This window comes from Lampetra planeri, chromosome 4, assembly GCF_965212315.1.
Source record: "Lampetra planeri chromosome 4, kcLamPlan1.2.h2, whole genome shotgun sequence".
Taxonomy (NCBI): Eukaryota; Metazoa; Chordata; class Hyperoartia; order Petromyzontiformes; family Petromyzontidae; genus Lampetra; species Lampetra planeri.
In genome coordinates, this window is record NC_136110.1 from 26,251,404 (window position 1) to 26,276,480 (window position 25,077).

At 46.5% G+C, this 25,077-nt stretch overlaps 1 protein-coding gene across 2 annotated transcripts in view; it reads right to left on the minus strand.

The window, feature by feature from the left end:
* Nucleotides 1-25,077, minus strand: part of LOC144717871 (laminin subunit alpha-1-like) — a 141,344-nt gene that overhangs the window by 73,551 nt on the left and 42,716 nt on the right. For both annotated transcript variants that reach the window (XM_078593612.1, XM_078593611.1), the window contains exons 4-12: nucleotides 17,408-17,650; nucleotides 14,968-15,147; nucleotides 12,290-12,379; nucleotides 9,962-10,079; nucleotides 6,874-7,052; nucleotides 5,093-5,198; nucleotides 3,049-3,209; nucleotides 1,601-1,741; nucleotides 152-313 (exon numbers count right to left, since the gene is read on the minus strand). In XM_078593612.1, coding sequence (XP_078449738.1) covers nucleotides 152-313; nucleotides 1,601-1,741; nucleotides 3,049-3,209; nucleotides 5,093-5,198; nucleotides 6,874-7,052; nucleotides 9,962-10,079; nucleotides 12,290-12,379; nucleotides 14,968-15,147; nucleotides 17,408-17,650 — 1,380 coding nt within the window. The remainder of the gene's footprint in view (nucleotides 1-151; nucleotides 314-1,600; nucleotides 1,742-3,048; nucleotides 3,210-5,092; nucleotides 5,199-6,873; nucleotides 7,053-9,961; nucleotides 10,080-12,289; nucleotides 12,380-14,967; nucleotides 15,148-17,407; nucleotides 17,651-25,077) is intronic.

Consider the following 25,077-nt stretch of genomic DNA (forward strand, 5'->3'; position numbering starts at 1 on the left):
TGGGGGACCTTTGTCTTTGCAACGAACTGCGCAATGCACGGTGCAGCGGACAGGAACGGGAGGGGCGTATTCGGTGGGCGGGGGGGGGGGGGCGAGAGGTGGGGGTAGGGAGGAGGTGGTGGGTGGGGGGGGGCTGCAAACACCGCGGTACCTTGTTGCCCAAGTAGGAAGTGGGGGCCAGCCAGTAGTACAATGCCGGCAGTGTGCGGCGCACGTCCGCGTTCCTGACGGCGACCTGGTCCACCTCCAGGAAGGTTTTCACCTTGCGCAGCCCCTGCCGGTCTGTGACGCGCCAGCCACGCATGTCCACCACCTGCACACGTGGCCAGCAGTCACAGTGGTCGGGAGGGAGGGAGCGGAGGAATCTGACCATGGTGTCCCATGTGACGTGGTTCCCTTACAGAGAGAGAGAGAATTGTGGCGAAGCCTTTGTTTTGGTGGGGACAGCTATTGACCTTCTTCCCGTCCGACAAGCTGCCGTGAAGTGTTATCATCTCGGCTCGCTCTTAAGATCTGTACGTCTCGGCGGACCTCAATATAATTACAGCTGCTTGAGTGGCGAGGCTAACAGCGTAAAGATGTGCAATGGTTCGCGGTGTGAATTGCCAGTCGATGTAAATTAAAACAGTGCCAGTTTCTTTATCTTACCGTTAAATCTATCGACCTTTCCGGAATTGTGATGCACTGCTGTGGGTCAATTGGCAAATACCTTGTGGTGGGGTAAAGTGCGAGTATCCAATGACAATGATAATGCCGATTATTTACGCAGAAAAACTTAGCCGAGTCTCAAGGGTCTTTTGCAGGAGGATCTTTACCCTGGAATGGTTGGCCAATACTATTAATGAGTTCCCTTACAGGAACCTACACAACAAGGGAGTGACATCTTCTTGGTTCTTTCGGTAAAGTCACGTAAAAGGGAAGTAACAAAATAATAAAAATAAAACATAATAAAATTATTCTCACGACGTTTCGGCCACAACGCAAGCAGCCGTCCTCAGGTGAAGAACAGGTCTGTCGGGAAGACGCGTCAGACGCTGTCTTTCCGACAGACTGCTGGAGTGGACGCGTCAGACGCTGTCTTTCCGAGAGACCTATTCTTCACCTGAAGACGGCTGCTTGCGTTGTGGCAAAACCGTCGTGAGAATTGTATTTTATTATGTTTCATTTGTATTATTTTATTATTTCCCTTCTACGTGACTTTACCGAAAGAACGAAGAAGATGAATCCCTGCAGTCACGAAAGCTTTAAATCGAAAGGGAGTGACACTCAGCATTGCCATATCTGGGCTACCACACAGCCCTGCAGGTGCAACACCTAGCCCACCCAACTTCTAACCAGGTAAATTCCGCTTCGTTTCTGAGATCCGATGGCATCAGGCGCATTCAGGGCAATTTTATCACAGGGACCTCTTCAGAAACAACGATGCTAAATGCCGACATTAAATAGGAATGCCACATCTCCTACCATGTACAATGCACCCCTAAGAGAACCCAGTGCCCTCGGAGTGGCGGCCTGCCATGTTTTCGTGCTCGAGAAGTTGCCACCGTTATGATCATCACCGTTTACGTTTGCATCGCAGCGTACTCGAGCGAGTGCTTACCCGAGTGATGCCCCACGGCAGGCTCTGGCACGAGCTGGAGAGGCCGAAGCAGAAGCACGTGGAGCAGCCGCGCGGGTTTCTTGGCCGCAGGTCGTAGAAGCCGGCCTTGCAGCGGTCGCAGTGCTCACCCTCCACATGCTCCTGGGACGGGCCAGCGACGAAACCGACAGGTGAGCGCATTTTGACCATTCCAATGAGAGTTGCGGCTTGATCCAGAAATGACGCAACAATTTCAACGGCCGGTAATCATCATAGTTTCCGGCTGGATATTCAAGCAACAAAGCTGTTAAAACAAATAACAAAGACTCCTAGATTTGAAGCTTTCGTGACTGCAAGGATTCATATTCTTAGGTTTTTCGGTAAAGTCACGTAGGTAAAAAATTCAAATTCAAATTAATAAAAGTAAAATGAAAATAAAAAAAAAATCACGACTTAAAAATCACGACGTTTCAGGGGCAAGTTACTTGAAACAGCTATCGTGCTGTGACGGTTCCACCTGAAGGCGGAAGCTTGTGTTGCCTCTGAAACGTCGTGATTTTTATATTATTTTTATTTTACTTTTATTATTTTTAATTTTAATATTTTACCTACGTGACTTTACCGAAAAAACCTAAGAATATAAAAAACAAAGACTCCCTCTAATATAACCGTAACAGACTGTTGGGTCAAGTGCTGTTAGCGAGCGCCTGTGAAGGCCGGCATGGCACACGAGGGTGTGGGTGGCCAGCGCCATGCCCGGCCGCCTCTGTCTACCGAGTGGCGATGTTGATACATCGCACCATTTAAGGCGAAGCCGACCTCGGGGGGGCCCAGAAACGGTTCGGATAATCGTCACCGGCATTGGCCATGAGATCGAGAATCAAATTCGGGTCGCCGAGTTTGTAGTGCAGCACGCTAACCGCTACGCTCCTGCTGTTAAAGCACACACACACACACACGGGAGACGCACACGCGTTCCTGAATGTTTACTTTGTGAATAGCAGCAAACGTCCAAGAAAAGCATGAAATTGCCAATTGTCACTGGGGGGTTTTAGAGGGTCTCAAAGCATTCCATGTTGAAGCTGGAGCCCGTCCAATGAAAGCTGGTTGACCCTTTACTTCAGCTTAAACCATACTCGTAGATATACATGACATATACAACTAGATAGGACGTCTTTGGTATGTCCAAGATAAGGAGTTGCATCTATAGAGCACCCAATAACCTACTGCTACTCTAGCTCAGGGGACACCCCCAGTGGCAGCTGCCCCTTTGTGGCACAAGGTACATGCAGCAGAGACTTACGAATTCATAACAGTCTACGAGTAGGAGGGCGAGGTTTGCTATGTGCCTTTTTCCCCCCCCCTCCAATGAAGTTCATTCGATACCGGCACCGATGACCTCTGCCCGTGGAATGACGTTGGCTTCTGCCTCCATCCCATCCATCGGCTGTGATCCACGATCATCTCACCTTGCACACACAGGGCTCGCTGCAGGGGTCATCGTTCGTGCTTCCTGCCATGCTGCAGAGGCAGGGCTCGCAGTTGGGGTATCCGCGATAGGCAAAGGCACACCGCTCGCAGCGCTTGCCGGCAAAGCCAGGCCTGCAGAGACACTGCCCAGGTGACAGGTCTAACGTGGGGGGGAGAGGGGGGAGGGGGGGGGGTGAAATGGGCAGGCACAAATGTTGGTGGGGAAAGAGTAAAGGAAAAAGGCATTTATTTCACACTTGCTTGGCAAGTGAGCATCATTGCTAATGCGTGTGTTTAGCTTGCTGTCCTCCCCCCCCCCCAGCACGGTTGGCTACACACAGACTGAAAGAAGCTCAACATACGATATGATACGAATACGGCATGAAAGTAATCATAATATCATGTGTTCACCCGGGAAAAAATCACTGCATAATCAAGAATCTTTTTTGTTATATTGCCTGCATTAGGGTATTTGGCCAATTTCACCAATGAATGTGGCATGTGAAAGGAAAATAGTAGCTGTTAAAATAAACAAATAAACTCGACGTATACCAAGAAGAAACACTTCACAAAGATTCAAAATCATTTTCTGTCATGTTTCTCCTGGCCAGCTCAGAGCCCAAGCCTCCAAGGGGTGCCATAGTGGCGAGATGTTAACTACCTCGCATGGTATACAGGAGGTCGTGGGTTCGATCGCGACCCTGACGCCTGCTGTATATTTGGAGTTTGCTTGTCACTCTCCCCGTGTATTTGGCTGCAATAAATTTTAAAAACAACCCACTTCACCGAGCTATCTTTTGTGGCCAGGTTACTTCTGAAAAAAATTTACCCGTAAAAACAAAGTTTTTCACTATAAATCCTTTATATGCATCGGTTTTATTTTATTATTCATTTCTGATTTTCTTGAGTAAGAGTTTTATTTTTATCACATTGGTATTTTAAATTTAATATGAATTTTTTTTTCTTCCTAAAAAGTGGAAATTTTTGGAAAAATTTTTTCACGAAAATAAATTGTCACGCACAACGAGTCTGTGTGGAAAATGTCAGCTCGATTGGATCACGGGAAGTGGGTTAAAAAACGACCGAAAGATTTGCACGGTCATAAGCGCGCAAGCAAGCAAGCAAGTGAACTTAATATAAAGGATTTAAAAAGAGCTGTGTAGCTCTTTGGGCCTTAACTGGTAAAATAAAATAAGTGGTTTCATGGTTCCAACAGTTTTTACCAATCCTGGTATTCCCTAGAGGTCTTCCATGCAAGTACCAACCAGGGTCAACGCTGCTTAGTTTCTGATATCTGATGAGATCAAGCGCATGCAGGATGGTGTGGTCACAGACATTACCAGCACAATCAGGGTCGTTATCTAATGAAGTTATATCAACATGCTGCTGAGCATTTGCGTGGATTGTTTCTAAATTATTATTCAATTCAATTAAAGCAATGAGTGCAATAATGCAAATGTCACGCTCACAACAAACATTGGAAGTCAGGCGCCTTCACCTTCACCGGATATCGCGCTTGTTGAGTGACACTACAGCGTAGACTAGACTCTTACAGTCTAAATAAAGATTCTGATTCTGATAGAGATTCTGAAATGAAGGCTTCTCATGCGACATAAATTAATAGATCTCTAGCTTCATTGGTCATTTCAGTGTGATAGCCAGGTCAGTAACTTCAGACAGACCCTCAAGATAAGTGCAGGTTTCCCTTGCTCTACGCGGCTTCGCTTTGTGCCATTCCGCACATATGTGACTCGCCTATTTCTACCCACAATTCGCGATATGCGGTTTAAATTCGCTCATACGCAGCTATGCGGTCAGACGTGGGACAACGTTGTGTGGTACTGTGCGCGCTACTCGGCAGACAGCCCTTTCGTTAATTTTATCTTTCGTGCTATATTTTTTGGAACACATCTACGGCATGAAGCGAGTTAACACTGTATCTATGAAGTGGTTCCAAATGTCTGTGTGTTGGTCACTGTGTAACGGTTCATGTGAGTGTATGTGTGTATGTGATGTTTTTTTAATTGTTAAATTCTCTTCCACCTCTCTCGGGATCGGCATGCTTTTCATCTTTGATGCACACTTGACTGAGAGACCCTTGCGGATCACACTGGCACAAGCGGCAGGGGTATGGGTCGTCTGGCAACACCTGGACACACACACACAAACAGACAAAAGCAGCATTAAATGACGCCAGGCCCACACTGACCTGCGGGTCACAATGTAGATGCCGAGTGACCTTTAATGCAGTCATAGCATGGAGCGCATATTTAAGATTAACATCGGTTGACGGCTCGGTCAAACATGGTTGTTGAACTGAATATTCTTCTTAATAATATACCAATATGAATTAAGTTCACGGGTGAAGCGGTAGCACAGTTGGGCCATGCCTAAAATGAGTGGCAAGCAATATCCAACCCATTACCCACTCTTCACCACCCTACCACAGACCAGCATGGTGAAGTATGCTCACAAAGCGACCTTGAGTGGGCACAGCGCATAATGAGGCCTTCTTCCAGCAGCTGGATTGACAAAGAGCTCAAATTTTTTTTTATACTACAATGAATTACTTCTATCGTTTTTAGAGACTGAATCTAAAATAATGGCTGCTCATTCTATCTTCATGGAGGTAAGTCATTGGTTATTTATAGTTACTGTGGCTTCGGATTAGAGGCCAAGGAAGGAGTGCATTTGGAGCAAGGATTAGAGTACAGGGGGGTGGGTAAGGCTTTGGGTTTCGAGGTTAAAGGCTTGAGGGCAAAGGTTAGAAGCCAGGAGAGTTTAAAACCCAGCTCTTCGGCATTACTGCCTTAGGGGATGGACATAATAAACGTAGATTTAACTTAAAATGTAGAGAGAACCCGTGTATGGTCAGCCAAGAATCAACATGTTAAAACATAGGGATGTTTACAATCAATGCACTTCGTATTTACAAAGTAGTGCCAGCTAATCCTACAGTCGGTGTGAATAATGTTTCTAAACTATTATCAAATCACATTGCATGAGTGCTCTGAAGCATTGTTACACTTAAAACCTGGGTAAGATTAGCAGTGAAAAGTTTTCATGAACTTTTTTTTCGTGTCTATTAAAGGCCATCTGTTATACATAACAAAGGTCCCTGGTTTCTTCCAATTAGAATGAGCGCTCACTCACCTCTGCATAACAACAAAAACTCGAGTAAGTTGTGACGGACAGACGACACGCGGATAAATAATGTTTCTTAACAATACTGAAGTCAAACTGAGCTCGTGCTCAAATGAGCATCGAGGCGGTGCTCATCATCCGATGACAGCTCTGGTGTAAATTCCACATTCCTATGATGGGGGCATGTATATCCACAGAGCAAAACTACAGTTAACTTCCCCCGCAACAATGGCCCTCGATTATCGACTCGAGGAAAAGGACGATTGACCCGAGTTAACCCCCCCAAGCGGGATGTGAACTCAAAACCGCCAATCCGACTTGCGAGCCGCTCGCTCTGCCGCTGATCCACCTGGCCGGGGTCTTGAATGAACAACACTGCATGTGACTGTTTTCCTTGACGCGTGCATGCGCGCGTGTGTGCGTGTGTGCTCACGGCCAGCATCAGTGACGATTATCTGAACCGATCCTGGGCCTCCCCTAGGTCGACTCAGCCTCAAATGAGTACCTGGTGCGGTGTGTGCAAGCACCGTCACTAGGGAGACAAAGGCGGCCGGGCGCGGTGTTGGCCACCCACCACGTCGTGTGCCGTGCCGGCCTTCATAGGCGCTCGCTAACAGCACTTGCCCTGGCAGTCTGCTAAGGCTATAAGGGGGGATCTTTTGTCTTTGTAACCCGCGTACCCCCGTGGGCCGGTAGAAGCCGTCGCGGCAAGTCTCGCAGTTGGTGCCGGCCGTGTTGGCGCTGCAGTTGATGCAGACGCCGCCGCCGGAGAAGCGGCCGTGGATGCTGAGGCTTTGGTTGGCGCGGTCGACCTCTGCGTCGTAGTAACAGTCTTCAGCCTTGCCGTGGCAGTTGCACTCTGTCAACACAGCGGTTGGTTACTCAGTGGCGGTACGCATCGTGCTGAACGATTCATCGATTTCAAGTCGAAATCGCAACATTGAAACAATGCGATTAGGAAATCGCGCAAAGGCTGCGATTTTTTTGCGAGTTGAAAATTCCTGTTGCTTTCCTATTGGAATTGTTTTATTTTTGTAATCTGATAACTTTATTTATTTAACTTAACAATTGTTCTGCGTTTGATTGTTCTATTTCAATTAAAGCATTTTAATAAAGACATGTTGGAAGCAAATCGTATGTTTTAGGTTATCATCCTTGCATTAGAATATATAGAGCAGTTCATATTTTGATGGCATCACGTGGTAATGCTCCATCACATGTTTTAAATCTATTACACCGTGAATGTTGAACTGAAGCTTGACTTAAACAAATGTAATCGCAAATCAAATCGCAATATCTGTCAGATAAATTGCAATTAGATATTTTCCCCAAATCGTTCAGCCCTAGTAAATAGGTACAGTCCTACAATTTGCTTACTTGTGCCGCTAAAGTCGTAAAGTTCTAACTTCAAGAAGATTAAACCGAACACACGGCGGGGAAGCAGTTCGTGACTCCAGTTTGCGGGCGCTACTGGTTCTGCCTCAGGCTTTCCTTGACGCAGGTGAGATGGTCAAGTGAATGGATTTACTGCCATGCAATGGCCGAGGACGTCATTGCTTTGTTTTGTCCCCTCGCCATCATTAGGCACATACAGTGAATGCAGCTTTCCAGCAGCACTGATCTCCTAAGTGCCCAACATTGGGTAATCATTGTTTCCCTTCACATTACAATCATTAATCTAATTCCACGCTTCGCCTGGGGTCTGGATAACTACCGGGCGAGATGTGCGACGCGCCGGAGCGAGCGAGCGGGCGAGCGTTTCGCTGTCGTGTTGCACCCCGTGACATCGAGACTAATCGCCCAGCCCTAAAAAGTGTGCATCACGGATCAGGTGATGAGCCAGGGGAGCCTGGTTCTGGGATCAGTTTCGCCTACCAGGGCGGCGGTGGGGATGCTGTCTCTCTCTCTCTCTCTCTACCGCCAGGAGCGAGCCACTACCTCGACCAGCGCGGTTCCTGCCGGCTGTGGAAGCGACACCTGAAGTGGGCTTAGGGGTGGTTACGAGCTCGTCGAGAGAAACCTCGGAGAGTGTGCACATGACGACACTCGGAAAGCACGGAAACAAGAGAAAGGCCATTGTCTCCGTTAAGCCAGTGGATCTCAAACTTTAGTCACAGGAGCCCGAATTTTCACACAATCGGTTAACTACCCCGATATCCTCTTCCCCCTCCCCCCCCGAAAAGTATTTCATTGCTTAGCAGAAGACTCGCGTAAATAGATTGTGGATATTTTGTTGGCAGCATATAATTTGCAGTATATAATTTGCAGCAAACTGATGGAGCAATTCAATTTCAATTAACATATGCAACCACTGTCAGTGCCGGATTATCCTCGTAGCAAAAGTAGCTACATAATGCTACGGGCCCCGCACTTTCAAGGGCCCCGCGCGAAATGCTTTCAAGCTATCAATTCCGGTTCAGTGATTCTGCTCTATTCAACTTTTATGAACGACTGGGTGTTTCAGGTTCGCGATTTGTCGTATTATCCGGCTGTATAGCAAATAAAAAAATAAAATTACTTTACTATGCAAGTAAAAAAACATGCGTGTTTTAATATTTACGTGTTTTTTTATAAAATCACTGGCGAAGGATATCTGAACCAGTTCTGGTTTGCCCCTTCACCAGCTAGCCCGGTGAAATATGGTCAAAGAACTCCTCATGACCAACACAATTAATCGAGAAGTAAATTGGTTTTGGACAGTAATTTTATCACCATTATACAACCTCCTTTGCCATGGTTACCACACTGGACTTGTGCTTCAGAGATTGGCGGTTTGATTTCCTGGCGTGGCAAATAAAACAATGGGCAGGATTCATAAACCCCCCCCCTCCTTCCCCATGACCTCTGTCCACCTCTGCGCGATGACACGGGCCCTAGCGGTGGCGCGTTCTCCGCTTGTTGGACGGTTCGAATCTAGCGGTCACCCCGATTACTCCCGTGGTTGTAATAACTGCAATAATCACATGCTTCCAAGAAGAGGGTTGCAGGCGAGAATGCTATATTATACCTCAAATATACACGTTCAGTGGTTAGTTTAACACCTGTTGTTAAGTTTTACATTTCAACAAAACATTGAGATTTTCTTTTTTAAAGTGCACCTTCCCAGCATGGCTACCAACCTTCTCCCTTGAACTCAAGAGACAAGGCAAATCTATTGGTCGTGTCGACATACCGCTCATAGCTAGGCCATACCAGGTACAACATGGGACATGAGGGGAAGGCTCTGAACATGGGTGGCTATATGGCTTGGGCCACGAAGTCTGATAGCCTTGTGTGGCTCAGGCCGAATGCGATCGTGAGCAGGGGACACGGACAGGTCCGGACTGGCCATAGGGCAGTCCATTCCGAGAGACGGTGGGCCGGTCTGTGTGGGGAAATTGTCTTTGTGATCAAAGTAAATTTTGCTTCATTACCTCTAATGTGTACGCTTCATTGCTTATTTACCCTCTCAGTTGGCATTAAGTCCTATATCTGGCAGCTCCAAATATTTTTCCTCACTGTCCCAATAATGTTTTTGGACCCAGCCCAAATGGGCCAATGAGATAGCACGCAGCAAAAAATCACGTGAATGTCACGTCGCAGGCCATTTAAATAAATACAAAATTGTCCATAGCCCGAATTTGGGGGCCGGTGTGTTTACAAATGCCTGGGCCGATTTTTAGTCCCAGTCTATCACTGGCCACGGGCACGAGGGGGCCACAGGGATGCGGAGGACGCGCGGACACAAGGGGGACGCGGGGGACACAGAGATACACGGGAAACACGCACTTTCGCAGGTGTTGCCATTGTTGATGGTGCCGGGCCTCCAGCGCCGCTGGTTGTAGCCGGGGCAGCAGCGCTGGCAGTTCTCCCCACACGTGTTGTGCTCGCACTGACACTCCATTTTCTGTGCAGAGTTACGGACACACAGATAGACGCATTGCACGAACGAACAATTCAGACCGCCGCCGTCTGCCAGCAGGCGTGTAATGACGGTTCATGGCTCCTCGGCGATTCAAATTGTTTTTTTAAGATTCGTGATTCGTTTTGACTTTAGATTATTAATCGTCTAGCGGTTACTTTCCAAAGTCGTTTGTATTTTATTTGATTTTTTACAACTTATTTGTTTACTCCAAGAGCCTCAATTTAATAATGCAATATCACTTGTATGTCAATTTCATGAAGTATAATAAAATGTTACACACGAATCAATGTGTGCATTGTGTGCCTAAGAATCTAATTTTATTGACGACTCACAGTTGATTCGTATATTGTCCTTATATTCAAAATGGAAATTTCAGACCATGAAGAGTGTGATTGCTCTACAACATGTTGAAACTAAGGTGGTACTAATTGGGGCTATAGGGTAGTAAAGCCACATTGAAAAGCAGTGGTTCTGTATACTATAACTGCAAATCAATAACAGTTTTCATCACAAGTTACACAAAATATATTAGCCGAGTAACAATGCCTCGATTCTTGTATCGAGCTCTTCTGTGATCATTAATTTCACCAGCATTCGTTAAGTACAAGCAAACTCTGGACGGATTTTGACAAACAGAGACTCACCATTGGAACCTCCTTTGCCAGTAGCAAAATATGATAGTTGGCTTTTTACCCTTTTATTTGGCAACAAAACTGACACCTTTTTTTGTAAAAAAACTGACACCTTTTTTTTGTAAAAAAGGTGTCAGTTTTGTTGCCAGATAAAAGGGTAAAAAACCAATTACACTGGTCAACACACTTTTTCTGGCATAAGGTATTCCAACGGTTTTAAGGTAAGTTTAGGGTGCTGATACCAAATCTGGCATCAGTTTTTGTCTATCATATCAGGTTTTTGAGATATCAAATATTGCATTTTCAATAAAAACTGCAAAAGAAAAATATTAAATAAATGTGGATATCTACATAAAATTATATTATAAACACACTATCCTAAAAATACAGCACCATATTTTAACACTAAAGCAGTCACTGACTCGCAACAACTTGCAATCATAAGTGACAGAGTTAATTTCGGGTAAAATCAATGAAAATGTGGTATGCCGATAGCATAAAAATGAGATCTGATAGAGCAAATCTGAGACCAAATTTGGAATCAGCACCCTGAAATTAGTCTAAAACAGCTGCAAAAGTCCAGGCCAGAAAAAAAAGTTTTTTTTTTGTTGACCAGTGTTATCAAACATCGACTCATCAGCAGTCAGTATTCATTGAAGCAATGCTGGTGACCTGCCAGATGTCACAGGCAAGAGCCCTCTCTGAGATGTGGGTCCTATTTCGGCATTTTGTAAAACGTAACTAAAAATAGTGTCGTTGTGGAGAATATAAAGAACAACATAGATAAGCAGACAAAACGGTGTCCTGTTAGGGTTAAACTCTTATCTCGGTACGTGACAACGACACAATAATGATCAGAATATGCAGATTACACTGAAAGCAGTTAAAACAATATGATTATCCAGGACCAGTCACATGTCCTTTGTGACATTTAAAGTGGTAGGTGGTGATTACTGTCCGACCAGACATTAAGTGTGTTCAACCGAGTCTGCGAGAAGCGCACACGCAATAATAACATGTTTCCTTTACACAAAAGTTATCTTCAAATTACATGCTTTGTGAGGTTGAAAAAAATGTCTGGGTGTACACGCGTCTATTTTGCATTAGAATAAAGCATGAAACGACACCTGCTATTGCAGACACAATGCTCTGGAAGCCAAAACATCGTCTAGCACCTGCTAGTTCTAAAAGCTGCAATTATCATTAAGAGAGCAGGCCAGCAGGCAATCTTTCCCCAGCCCGTAAATTTGAGCAAACATGCCTCATCCTGTGCCAGCAAGCCGCTCAGCAATCGAAAAAAAACCCACTTGAAGGGATTATTGCCACCTACCACGTGCATGGCAATTGTTTGGGCAATTGTGAACGAAGTGCAATTGATTAAAGGGTCCCAATGACACTCCGTGGAAATGGCTTAGTAAACAATCACACGGGGGCGCGCAGCACAATGGTAACTCTATCCGAGAGAAGGGCTGTTTTGTGACTGCACCTGGCCGCTGACCGAACGATTTTGCGCCTACTCCCCTATGCTATGATGTCATCTGTGTTTGCTTCAAGCGAGACCTGTGTGTCCTCGTTCCAAGGACAGGTGCTGGCGTGCCCAGAGCAGATGCACATCCCCCCAACGGAGATGTCCTTTATGGAATAGTAGTACTGTCAGCGGGAGGAAGACACAAACAACAGGCGCATCAGTGGCATGACTTCATTATGAGGTCGGGGAGTGCGGCAAACGGTCAGGTGGGGACCCAGTGTTTGACTCGACTCGCACGGTCACACCGAGGCTATTATGTTTACATTTCGTGGCTCCTCCTGCCACCATTGCGCTCGCGGTATCGAACATTTAACGCTGCAGGGGCTCATCTTCTTGGTTCTTTCGGTAAAGTCACGTAAAAGGGAAATAATAAAATAATGAAAATAAAACATGATAAAATAAAATGATCACGACGTTTCGGCCACAACGCAAGCAGCCGTCATCAAGTGAAGAACAGGGCTGTTGGAAAGACAACGTCTGAAATGCAGGGGCGCTCCGTCTTCGCAAAAATCAGTTTAATCTTAATTTGAAGCTTTCGTGACTGCAGGAATCCATATTCTTTTATTCTTTCGGTAAAGTCACGTGGGTGTAAAATAAAATAAATGCTTTCCCACCTGATGACGGACGCTTGTGTTGCGCCCGAAACGTCGTGATTTATTATATTTTATACCTACGTGACTTTACCGAAAGAACCAAAGAGTATACAAATCAGATTGTTCTTTTACACTGTTGTTGAATAGATATCTCATGGTGGTTGATCAGGGGGCCCAAACTCGTAGCTTTTGCAACGGGGGGGGGGGGTGGAAGGGCAAGGCACCCCCCTGCCCCCACGCTCATTACGTTACTGAAGCAACGTTGAACATACACTCACGGTGGGCTACAGGGTGGCAACACATGTCATGTGCCTCACAGCCAGAAGTTCCTGGGTTCCATTCCCCGTGAAGAGTTGTCATCCCTTAGTCTAAACCTCCCCCCGTGTCTGCTGTCGTATTGGAGGTACACATTGTATTGATATTTGACAGAGGGAGAGAAAGAGGGAGAAACGAAACAGTTTTTATTATTTTCTTTTATCAGTTAAGGCCCACTGAGCTATATAGTTATTTTTTTTAGAAAGGACCTGGTCACAAATGAGAGCTCAATGAAGTGGCTCATCACATGGAAATGTATAGCCGCCAAATACTCTAAAACACATGTTGATTCTAAATGTGGAGGGAAAACCCCAAGGACCCCGAGACAATGCCACGTGACCACAGGGAGAACACACAAACTCCAAATGTACAGGCGTCAGGGTTGGGATTGAACCCACGACTTCCTGCATACCAGGCGAGGTAGTTAACATCTCATCATCTGGGAGTCTTCAAGTAGTCAACAACATTTCAAATGCTCCTGGTCTGTGCTGCTGAAGATCGCTCAAACTTTGCATGTTTTCGGCACACATCTTCAGTATATAAGGGATGGTACCAGAATTACCAGCACGCAGTTTAAACTGCAGTAGAATAACAATTATTTAATCATGGATGATACCTTTATTGACATCCTCCATTGATCGAAAAATTAAGATATGTTCAGAAGTTAATAAATATAAAAAGTTAATGTGATGTATGTTTTTTGTTTGCATTCTGACCACAAGTATTGTGATTAATGCAGACATGATTCCTTGTAAAAGGTTTCGGTTTGGTGTTTTAACATCTCAACGCCTGTTTTATTGGCAGAAAAAAGGGGCAAAACCTATTCTCAAGTTAATGTGGACTTGAATAAAGATAATGAAATAAAGAGGCAAGTAAGAGTACATGTTAGTGTTTGTAAACATTGATTTGATAAGAAAACCAAACTAATGTGCATCACGAGGATTTGTTCAATCAGTGCAAATGGCCTTCTAGGACTCATGGATTGGAACTATGGACACTGATGAAACCGGATAAAAACTGGAAAGTATGCCAAAAACGATGAAAAGAGATGCATGCTGGGATTGGAATGGACAGAAAAAGGAACACGTGAATCGGGAAAACAATCACAATGTATACTGAACTTCTTCGTATGTAGCCAACCGTGCCAATCAAAGGTGCGATTATAGAGATTGCGTGTTGACAGTTACAACAAAAATAAATGGGCTTGGGGGCAGGGAACACATCGCCAGGAGGGGTGATGGCCAATGAACAAGCCTGGTAACGGAATAGCAGCCGAAGGAGGGAACGTGTCCCATCACGGTGGAGAAGGAGCGATGAAATGTAGCCACTTAGCGAGATGGATTATGGCAATGAAATTACGAAGTGGTGGCAACAACATGGGGAGGCCTTCGTCCAGCAGTGGATGTTCGTGACCGTTTACGATGACGAACCGTTAACCCTGATCCTCAGAATCTGTACCTTATCTGCTAAGCGCATGCGAGTCAATGTTTATCAAAGAGTGAGTGATCCTCCCGTTGAGCGGTCGCGCAGTTAGTTAGCAGACTGTGCTATGAACCCGGCTGCCCGAGTTTGATTCCTGGCGAGCATTACCTCAAACAGTCCTGTCCCCCCCACCCTTTCTACAAAACCAACAGTGACTAGCGTGGTCAAGGATGGTCAAACAAACCCCCCCCCCCTCCCCCCCATGACCGCCACACCGTGGGGAAAGGCGTCATCAAACAGCGGATCGACACAATAGGCAGAGGATTGAAGCTGGGGTAAGCGGCGAGCGCGTGTTCTGTGCCGTGGTGGCATCCGCTCACCCGTCGCGTCACAATGGGGTCGACCTCCCGTGGGTCGCGGTGGCTCAGGGTCATGAGGTCGGCGTTGAGCGTGCGGATCCGCTGGAGCCGCAGGCGGATGTAGCGCGCGGACGTGAAGTCCAGCAGCTTCGGTGAGGGGTCGTCCGAACTCGGCCGCCCGTTAATCAGCGACGTATGGATCTGTCATAATTTCCACGCGCATTCAGGCGATGGGATTCGACCGGTGTGCGCGGTGCAACGTTCAATATCGGACCGTCACAAATCCACCCTGGCCAATGAACCACCTGCTCCCAGCGCAGCGTTCGTGCATGGTGCAATGGGCATTTTCCGCAGATGTTGCCGAATCGGATCTTTTATCGCACGCAGTGAATGCATTCTTAAAACCTTGCATGAATCCTTCTCACTTCCACAGTACATGAAAGCATTCCCCAACGTTTAAAGCAGTCTGTGCTTTATTTTGGCGAGTGACCCATTTGTGCATGGTGGTGTAACTCTCGTGTCGTATAGATATTCACAAATCTCACCGTTTCACATATCCCCCTATATACCTCAGTCCCCAGCGTAGTCGTATAAATGACATTGTACTGCACTATCGTACATACATCGTGCAACGCGATTACATATATCTACACACACCCCGATACAACGACTTGCAGGAATCAGTTGGTTGATGACTATGCGGGTTCAGAGTCGATGCAGCCAAAAATGGGAACACTTTCGCCAACAGTGGATAGAGAATGGCCCTATGTTTTTCTTTGCTTTTCTAAGACCATAAAACAGCGCCAGACATTGTTCTCGCTTCATATAAAGGGATGCATTAAGCTTTCGGAAGGTGCGCTTTAAAATGCACCCCTGTGAAATGAGATTCGATCCAAAGTAATCAATTTTAATAACGCTTGACGGATTTTAAGTTACCGTGTTTTATTATCGTCTTGGTTTTCATTAATCTTATTTTACTTGCCGCTCTCCCATATCCCATTACCACCACCACCGTTGCCTTGCAAGTGTTCTCCGAGCCCAAACCTGTCTGCAAACCCCTCGATGTTTTAAACCTATGATTCTTAATCACCCATCCGCACACTTAAATCAATCAGAAATGCTATACTGCGAGCCTGATGAACGATCACAGGAAGCGAGTAAATATCTAACCTTTTGCTCCACAGCGTGGTATATTTCAATGATAGAGGAATTTTTGTTGCAAATATTTGTAAGATTTAACCATTAGCTATTCCAACAATCTGACCTTCATTGCACCTTCACAAAGCCCATTCAGCTCTTAAATTCGTGTGCGTTTCCTGAAACATTCTACATATCTGAACTCATGAACCTCAGCCTCTAACCTTTTGCATTAAGCTCAGCGCATTTAACTTACCCCGAGCCAGATTAAAAAAAAAATATTTAAACGATTAATAGACTCTTTCACGTCTGTGGCTGTCACCGAAACGTTTAACAGATGCTCAATACATCTCTTAGGTCTCCCAATTTCCATTCCACTCCATGACCCACTTGTCAGTAACTTTGTCAAACCTGTGGAAGTGTTAACCAGCTGTTATATATCAGTCTGTCAGTCTTTACAGCAGTTTCCGTGAATTAAGCAAAACGTTAAAACTAGCAGAATAAGCAAATCTTTATTATTGGATAAGTGAAGACGTTGTAGAAGGGCGGGGTAGACATAACCAACCAATTTGGAAAACAATTTAAGAATGAGTAAATTAATAACTTTATACGTAAAAATGCAAGATGACACACTTAGTATGCACCATTAATAATAGCACTACAAAGAATAGCAACAGAAAAGCATGATGGCCTTTACCAAGTACCAACAATGTTCAAACCGGGCACAGCTTCCAAGCGCCGAATCAACGACCAACCGCTCGGTCGGTGGGGTCGATGGGGTCAGTGGGGTCGGTGGGGTCGGTGGGGTCAGTGGGGTCGAGGGGGTCGGTGGGGGTCGGTGGGGTCGGTGGGGTTCGGTGGGGTCAGTGGGGTCGAGGGGGTCGGTGGGGTCGATGGGGTCAGTGGGGTCGAGGGGGTTCGGTGGGGTCAGTGGGGTCGAGGGGGTCGGTGGGGGTCGGTGGGGTCGGTGGGGTTCGGTGGGGTCAGTGGGGTTGAGGGGGTCGGTGGGGTTCGGTGGGGTCAGTGGGGTCGAGGGGGTCGGTGGGGGTCGGTGGGGGTCGGTGGGGTCGGTGGGGTCAGTGGGGTCGAGGGGGTCAGTGGGGGTCGGTGGGGGTCGGTGGGGTCGGTGGGGTTCGGTGGGGTCAGTGGGGGTCGGTGGGGGTCGGTGGGGTCGAGGGGGTCAGTGGGGGTCGTGGGGGTCGGTGGGGTCGAGGGGGTCAGTGAGGGTCAGTGCGGTCGGTGGGGGTCGGTGGGGGTCGGTGGGAGACGGTGGAGTCGGTGGGGGTCGGTGGGGTTCAGTGGGGGTCAGTGGGGCGCACCTCACCTCGCCATTCTCAAGGGGCACCAGTCTGGAGTAGTAGGACGTGCAGATGACCTCGTCGTCCCGCCGGTACACGGGGTTGCCGACGGTGGGCGTGATGCCGTAGCGGGTCAGGCACTCGCTGTCGCTCACGGAGTAGTACTGCCATGGACGGTAAGTGGCGCCGTCCAGAGAGCGCTCCAGGATCCAGTTCCCGGGCCGCGGGGAGTTGGCCGCCTTCACGATCACGTACGCCACCTGGAACACCTGGGCACGGCCACTGTCGCGGTGAGGAGCGGGCAGCGACGCGGCCGGGCGGTGGCGCTTTTTGGCCGTTGGTTGCAGTGGTTTGGCGGTTCGAGACCGGCGGCCACTCCGGTTAATACTGCGGGTGTATAAGCCCGTAAAATACGCGCGACCTGCTGCACGGCAGACGTTAAAGGTTCCGTGATGATATGTTTCAAAGAATAGGACACATTTGGCAATGTTTGCCAGTCTGCATTTGTAAAATTTGAAAAATGAATCGCAATTTACTTCATTTGGTTACACCAAATAGCAACATCGACCCCTACTACCAGACTATACGTATCTGTGAAAACAGTGCCTACGTGCACTATGATTAGTGTGAACACTAAATGTACCTTTTTTATTAGTGTGAGCCTGTGTGAGTGAGAGTGATCAGTGGGGGCATGTCTATTTGCGTGCAGTGCCAAGATCAGCCTCTGGAGGATGGTCGTGGAAGAAGCTACCGAAACAGAATCAGAATCTGTATTTATACTGGAGGAATCCGATAAGCTACAAAGCTCTTTTTCACAAATATCCAATATATACTTGGCAATGGGCAGCAGCCCCCCTCGACCATATGATGCCCACAACAATTAGTAAGTTGGCATAGCAAGAAGGACGGACAGGTGGTGATTCTGACAGTCATCTCTGTGAGTTATTCTAAAACACCTGAGTCTCTGCCCCGTGAACTCTTGCCAGCAAGCCTTGAGCAATTCACGTGGCCTAAATGTGCACCTAGATTGGCACAAGTGAAACTAATCTACTAAACTATGTATTTTTATTTTACCATTTAAGGCACACAGAGCTATATAAGCAACCTGGCCACAAATGATAGTTCAACGAAATGGCATCTCACGTGGAAATGTATTGTAGCCAAATACTCTGAACGCGCATTTTTTTTTACGTGGAGGGAAAAACCGGAGGACCCACCCAGAGAAAAATCCACGCCACTCTGGGTAGGACACGCAAACTCCAAGTAATCAGTAGGCGTCAGGGTCAGGATCGAACCCACAACCTCCTGCATACCAGGCGAGGGAGTTGACATCTCGCCGCTGTGGCACCCCATGTCCCGTGCGGTGACATCACTGTACTTGGTGGAGTATGCCGGTTGTGGTTGTTTTGTTTCAAGTTTTCAAGTCTCATTTATTTGGTGAAGCCCTGTGAGCCATGCGGCTCTTGAGTCGGGTGCAACCGCAACAAACAAAATATGAACAGAGAACATCTTAAAGCGACGACGCGCAACAGACACATCCTGGATAAACCAGGGCGTATGTGACATGCGCTGCGTAATGATGCTGGTGACCCAGGTTATATTTCTTGGTCGCACACAACACCAATAGCAAACGTTCCTTACACCTTGTCGTTAATGAACGTTGATCGTGATGTTATGACCATGTGCCAACATTATAAAGAGGTTGCAGTATTTTATGAAAATTGCGTACAATACAATGTGGATGTAGAGTGCATCTAAATTGCAACTGCATCTCAAGATGCTGTACTAAAAAGTGTCAAATGCATCATGGAGATAAGAGGGAAGTATTCATACATTTCAAATAATGTGGGAATTTAAAAACTAACCGCCGCCATTACTTTTTCCTCTTCATATTCTCATTACATGGCTTTCACTCATTTATTCTAGATTTGAAGTTTTCGTGGCTGCAAGGGTCCATACTCTTTGGTTTTTTCGGTAAAGTCACGTAGATAAAAAAATTATTAAAAATAAATTAAATCACGACGTTTCGGAGGCAACACTAGCTTCCGTCTTCAGGTGGCACCGTCACAGCAAAATTACTGTATCACCCACTTGATACAGAAACATCCTGGATAAACCAGCAAATCTTCCAGAAAGAAAAAACTAATTTAGAAGGTGTCACTCACAGTTGCAACATCCCCCATTGCGAGATACAATCCCTCCTAATCCAGTCGCGGCCGAAAAGGAAGACCCCCCCCCAAAAAAAACCGGAAAGACTTCCTGCTCAATCGGATGTGAAAATGTATCCGGGAAGTCCTCGGCATTTCTGGAGGGCTAATGGGATAAGTCCCCAGAGTGGCTCTCGCTGTGTTTGTCCAGGCCCTTATTTACCAAGCAAACAAGCTCCCACAGGAAACCTGGAGGGCACAGGGAGGGGCTGCAGATAATGGAGGGGCGGGGGGGCAGAGAGTCGCGATTCAAAAGGAACAAGAAAGCAAGTATATCTCTCCCATCAAACTTAACGACCTCACAACAAATCACATCCCTGTGTTCGGACTGGTTTCGACTGGTCCTCTGAGGAAGGAATATGCTGGTGGGGATGAGTTAGGTGGGGTCTGTCGATGGCACAATACCCGTGTGGATGTACCTGTCTCAAACAACAACCCCCCCCTCCCCCCGTATACCCATCTTAAAATACCCTCTCTGTTGCTATTTCCCACCCATTAATCAATCCCACCCTCGAAATCCTCGTATCACGAGAGAATGGCCAGCGACTCCCTTTGAAGCTCACAACTTCCGTTAATTAGCAGGTCCATCAGTTGTTCCCGCTGGTCACACCCAAGGGACACAAATTCCGTTCACGTTGATCGCTTCTAAAATGAATACGATGACCTTTTGATGACAAATAAAAGGGGTAGCCGTGGTGGTTTGGGTCTCCAAAGTTTTGATTACGTTCAAACCTGGTTAGGGTGAGGGTCAACTTAGAGTGCAAAGCATGGTTGAGTGACCACAAAGCACTATCGACCGGAATAATTAATTTCCTTAACAGAGCCACGGAAGAAAAAACAAGCTTTCGAGGCAAACGTGTGTTCCGCGGATAAGAAGAAGAAGGGATACAAAGCACACAGCTACAAAACCATCAGTCCACTCAGTCCACGCTTTTGTGCGGCAAGAATTTCACGAGCGCATTTCTAAAGGGGCGGCGCGAAACAAAAACACATCGTCCGTCCAGGGTGGCCCTCTGTGATCCGCCAGTCTTCCCCACAGCTCCCACGGCGGTTTGAAAACACCGTTTTGCGATATCTGCTCAGCCTAATCCTCTCAAACAGTTCATCATCTTTCGATTTAAAGCTTTCGTGACTGCAGGGATTCATCTTCTTGGTTCTTTCGGTAAAGTCACGTAGAATGGAATTAATAAAATAATAAAAATAAAACATAATAAAATCATTCTCACGACGTTTCGGCCACAGCCGTCCTCAGGTGAAGAACATGACTTCTCGACAGACCTGTTCTTCACTTGAGGACGGCTGCTTGCGTTGTGGCCGAAACGTCGTGAGAATTATTTTATCATGTTTTATTTTTATTATTTTATTATTTCCATTCTACGTGACTTTACCGAAAGAACCAAGAAGAGTTCATCATCTCTTTGCCAAGTAGATGGATGGGGCAAGCAAATATTCGTGCTGGCAAGGCAACTTGCTTATATTGTTTTCTTACAGGAACACATGTTTTTCGGAAGACACCCCGCCCTTCCCCCTCCCCCTCTTCTAAAACTAAACGCGTGTTCACGATCCCGATGAGCCTCACAACAGCTCAGCCGACCCATTGTTTGCTTCGCACGCCCAAACAAAGGAGAACAATTGGAAATTCCCCGGAAGCTTCACTCCGATCTGATATTTCACTTCGGCCCATTTCCATTTTACCACCGCGAGCTGGCATGGGGATACCGACACTTGCGTTGTGTGGTTTGTTTTATTGCATCGCCCATAAACGAGCTAATCGCAGCACGACAATCGCAAGAGCCCCGTGGGGAGTGATGTTTGCCGACCGCTCGCGAAATGCATCGCCTCGAGGCATTGCCCCCCCTCCTCCCCCTCCTCGTTCGTGGCCGAGGAAGAGCGCCACTGGGTGGAGCAGAGCCGAGCGAAAGCTCCATGTGTCGTCTCAAGCTTCAACACCGATAGCCAACAAACTAAAATCGCCAAGGGGGGGTGGGGGGGGGGTGAAAGCGAGGGCTGAAGCCACCGATGCAAACGATAGACGTGACACACAAACGTCAAAAAAGGTGCCGAAATGATTCACGCGCGTGGAGATTTCAAGCTGTAGGCGTAAATTTCGCAGAGCCTTTTTGATTTGGAGCAATGTGTACAATGCCAATTACAGACATCGGACAGACTGACAAAGTCTGAAGACTCTGTTTTCAGGAGGATCCTGCATTGGGATGTTTGGCCAATTCCATGTGGGAGGAAACGGGAGTGGCCAGAGAAAACCCCCACACATTCCAGAGCGTGACGCCACACTCAAAGTTCCCATCTCCTAATTCTAGATTTGAAGCTTTCGCGACTGCAAGGATTCATACTCTTAGTTCTTTCGGTGAAGTCACGTAGGTAAAAAATGAAATTAAAATTAATAAAAAATAAAATCACGACACAAGCTTCCGTCTTCAGGTGAAACTGTCACAGTATCTTGATACAGATTTTTTTGCTGTGACAATTTCAACTGAAGACGGAAGCTTGTGTTGGCTCCGAAACGTCGTGATTTTATTGTTTTTATTGTTTATAAATTTTAATTTCATTTTTCCCCATCTCCTAGCCATGCATACTTAACAAAAACTAAGCTAGTTTTATTTGACCAGGTAAGGCCCACGCGAAACTTGTTTTTAGCTCTTTTTCAGAAGCGAGCTGGCCACAAATAATAGCCCAATGAAGTGGCGTATCACGTGGATATACTCTAAACGTATGTTGATTATAAATGTGGAGGGAAAAACCGGACACAAACTCCAAATACACAGGCATCAGGGACGGGATCGAACACACAATCTCCTGTATACCAGGCGAGGTAGTTAACACCTCGCCACCATGGCGCCTGCTACTGCCACAATAACTACTGCCACACATTTTTTGAAACATCCACTGTATGTACAATGCAAACCAATGCTCGAACGGAGGCAGGTCTTGCACGCCATAGAACGATCTGAGACGTGAATAGGAGGGCAACGACGGTCACAGTTCCTCCACCATTAACTGCAGTGCCATTTTGAGGCATATGGAGAAGTATGTATGCACGCGTATATACAGGACATCTGTGGAAAACAGCTTCATAACCCATCGGATTCCTCCAGTTTCAATAAAGATTGTGATCGTATTCTGTATATACACCAGAGCTGGGGTGATACTCATGATTTTTTAGTTGGATTAAAAGATCAGCGGACTGCTCGTTGAGTAGGACCACCGGACTACTACTCGCAGAACTGGGAACTACCACTGGTACTACCAAGACTACCACTTGGACTATTGGGACTACCAATGCATTGGATGGCCACTCACGCACACATGTAATGTGGATACACACAAGTGCAAGACTCGTGTATAAAGATTTAAACATGGAAACCACCCAAATCAAATATGGTTAATTCACGAATCACAATGTGCACATACACAAAACCAAAGATCCCCATACAGTTTTATATATAGATTTCAGTGGCAAGTCGTCGTTCACAAGGACTTATTGAGGCCAGTACAGGGCACAAAACGATGGTTTAACCAGCACCCCCAGAATTGTTCATTCACGAAAATTGTGCGCTTTACAAATTGCATTATTGCTCATTATTATGATGATCGTACACTGCATCATGCACTCATTTAAGGCCGAGTCGACCTATGGGAAGGCACGGGACAAGTTTGCCATACGGACTTTCCAATGGCATTAGCTGGGGCCATAAACACACACACACGCACAATGGAATCATTGGGGGGGGCGGTGGTGGGAGACATCAGCAATGGTGACAGCCTGCTCCTGAAGCTCTATTGCTTCATTTCATGGGTGAGTGATTCAATTATGTGCACCCATCCGCTGAGGGCCTGAGGACCATTCACTTTCTATTTTTAATACCTAATTTGGGTGTTTTGCTTGTCCTCCCCCTTTCAGCAAATAAAATCCCCCGCGCGGACCTGCGCGCATGAATTTAAAAGCCGAAGCATAGTCACACTGCCTAAGGAGGCGAGCGTGATGAACCCTTCGCCGATATTTAAATCTTTTGCGAGAGACATTCACATTTTTGTTGTTCATCTTCTTGGTTCTTTCGGTAAAGTCACGTAGAAGGGCAAATAATAAAGTAATTTAAATATTGAAAAAAAAATGTATTTTATTATTTTCCCTTCTACGTGACTTTACCGAAAGAACAAAGAAGATGAATCCCTGCAGTCACGAAAGCTTTAAATCGAATTTTTTTTTGCTATTTTTTTCCGGCTTTTCTTTTTAAAATAATATCCACCCATCGAATGCGCATCCCACACTCGCCCCTTCTTGTTGTGCCCTCGTCAACATCCGCTGCCACCACTTTGCCGATGGGACCACGTGCACGTCGCATCACCCTCCGCGCCGCTGCTGCTCAGCAAGCACAAATTAACTCCATTTCACGCTTCATTACGCCCACCGATCTGCCATCTCACTCGTTTCGCAGCACCATCGCAGCTGCTGTGCCCGGATAGGTGGTGATTTTATAATGGCGGAGGGGGGAGGGGGGGAGCCTGTCCGTGGGATGGGAATGGAGGCGAGGGGGTGGGCGTCAATGCGGGGCGAGTTGACTTGGAGGGGGATGAGAAGAGGCATCGATGTCTGGGTGGAGACGTGCGTTGTGTGGGAGAGGCTTTACGATAGACACTGAGATTGGAAATGCGGTAATGGACTCCAGGAGGAGGAGGGGGGGGTTATGTGGGGGAAATATAAGTGGCCTTTTATTGCCGTGTCGTAAGGATGCAGGATCATCACAATGCATCCCCGGTCTCAGTCGACAGCCGCTGCGATGCACGGAGAGTGGACGGCTCACACCCACAAGTGCTGGCTGGAAAATGGTGCTCAATGCAAAATTGGAAGGACAGCAGTGATGCAACATTGTTTCCTCTGTGCTGGCTGATGATAAAATAAAAGATGACCAGCCACAGCCATTATAATCAATACAAATTTAAATTGCTGCCAGCACAAGAGTAGCTATTTAAGTGTACCAGGAACTGTGATACGAAGAGAGTTACCTCTGAAGGAAATACGCAACTGCTCTACGGCGATTTCCACGCATACACACCACATTGTATAGGAAAAATATAAACAGTCACCCTTTTGTTTTTGCCGAGCAGCTCATATAAAAATAAATATATTCAATCCCTTCTTCTAGATTTGAAGCTTTCGTGACTGCAAGGATTCATATTCTTAGGTTTTTTCGGTAAAGTCACGTAGGTAAAAAATAAAAATTTATAAAAGTAAAATAAAAAATAAATATAAATAAATAAAATAAAAATCACGACGTTTCGGAGGCAACACAAGCTTCCGTCTTCAGCCCACTTGCAACTGGCTCCCCGCACCATTGCACACATTTCATGATGAACCACGCGGGTGCAATACACAGAGCGCGCCAAGCCCTTTCGCCTTTTTTTCATCTCCCTTTATTTTTTTTGGGGGGGGGGAGACTGGAGAGGGCGGACGGCAAATTAAAAAGCACCGT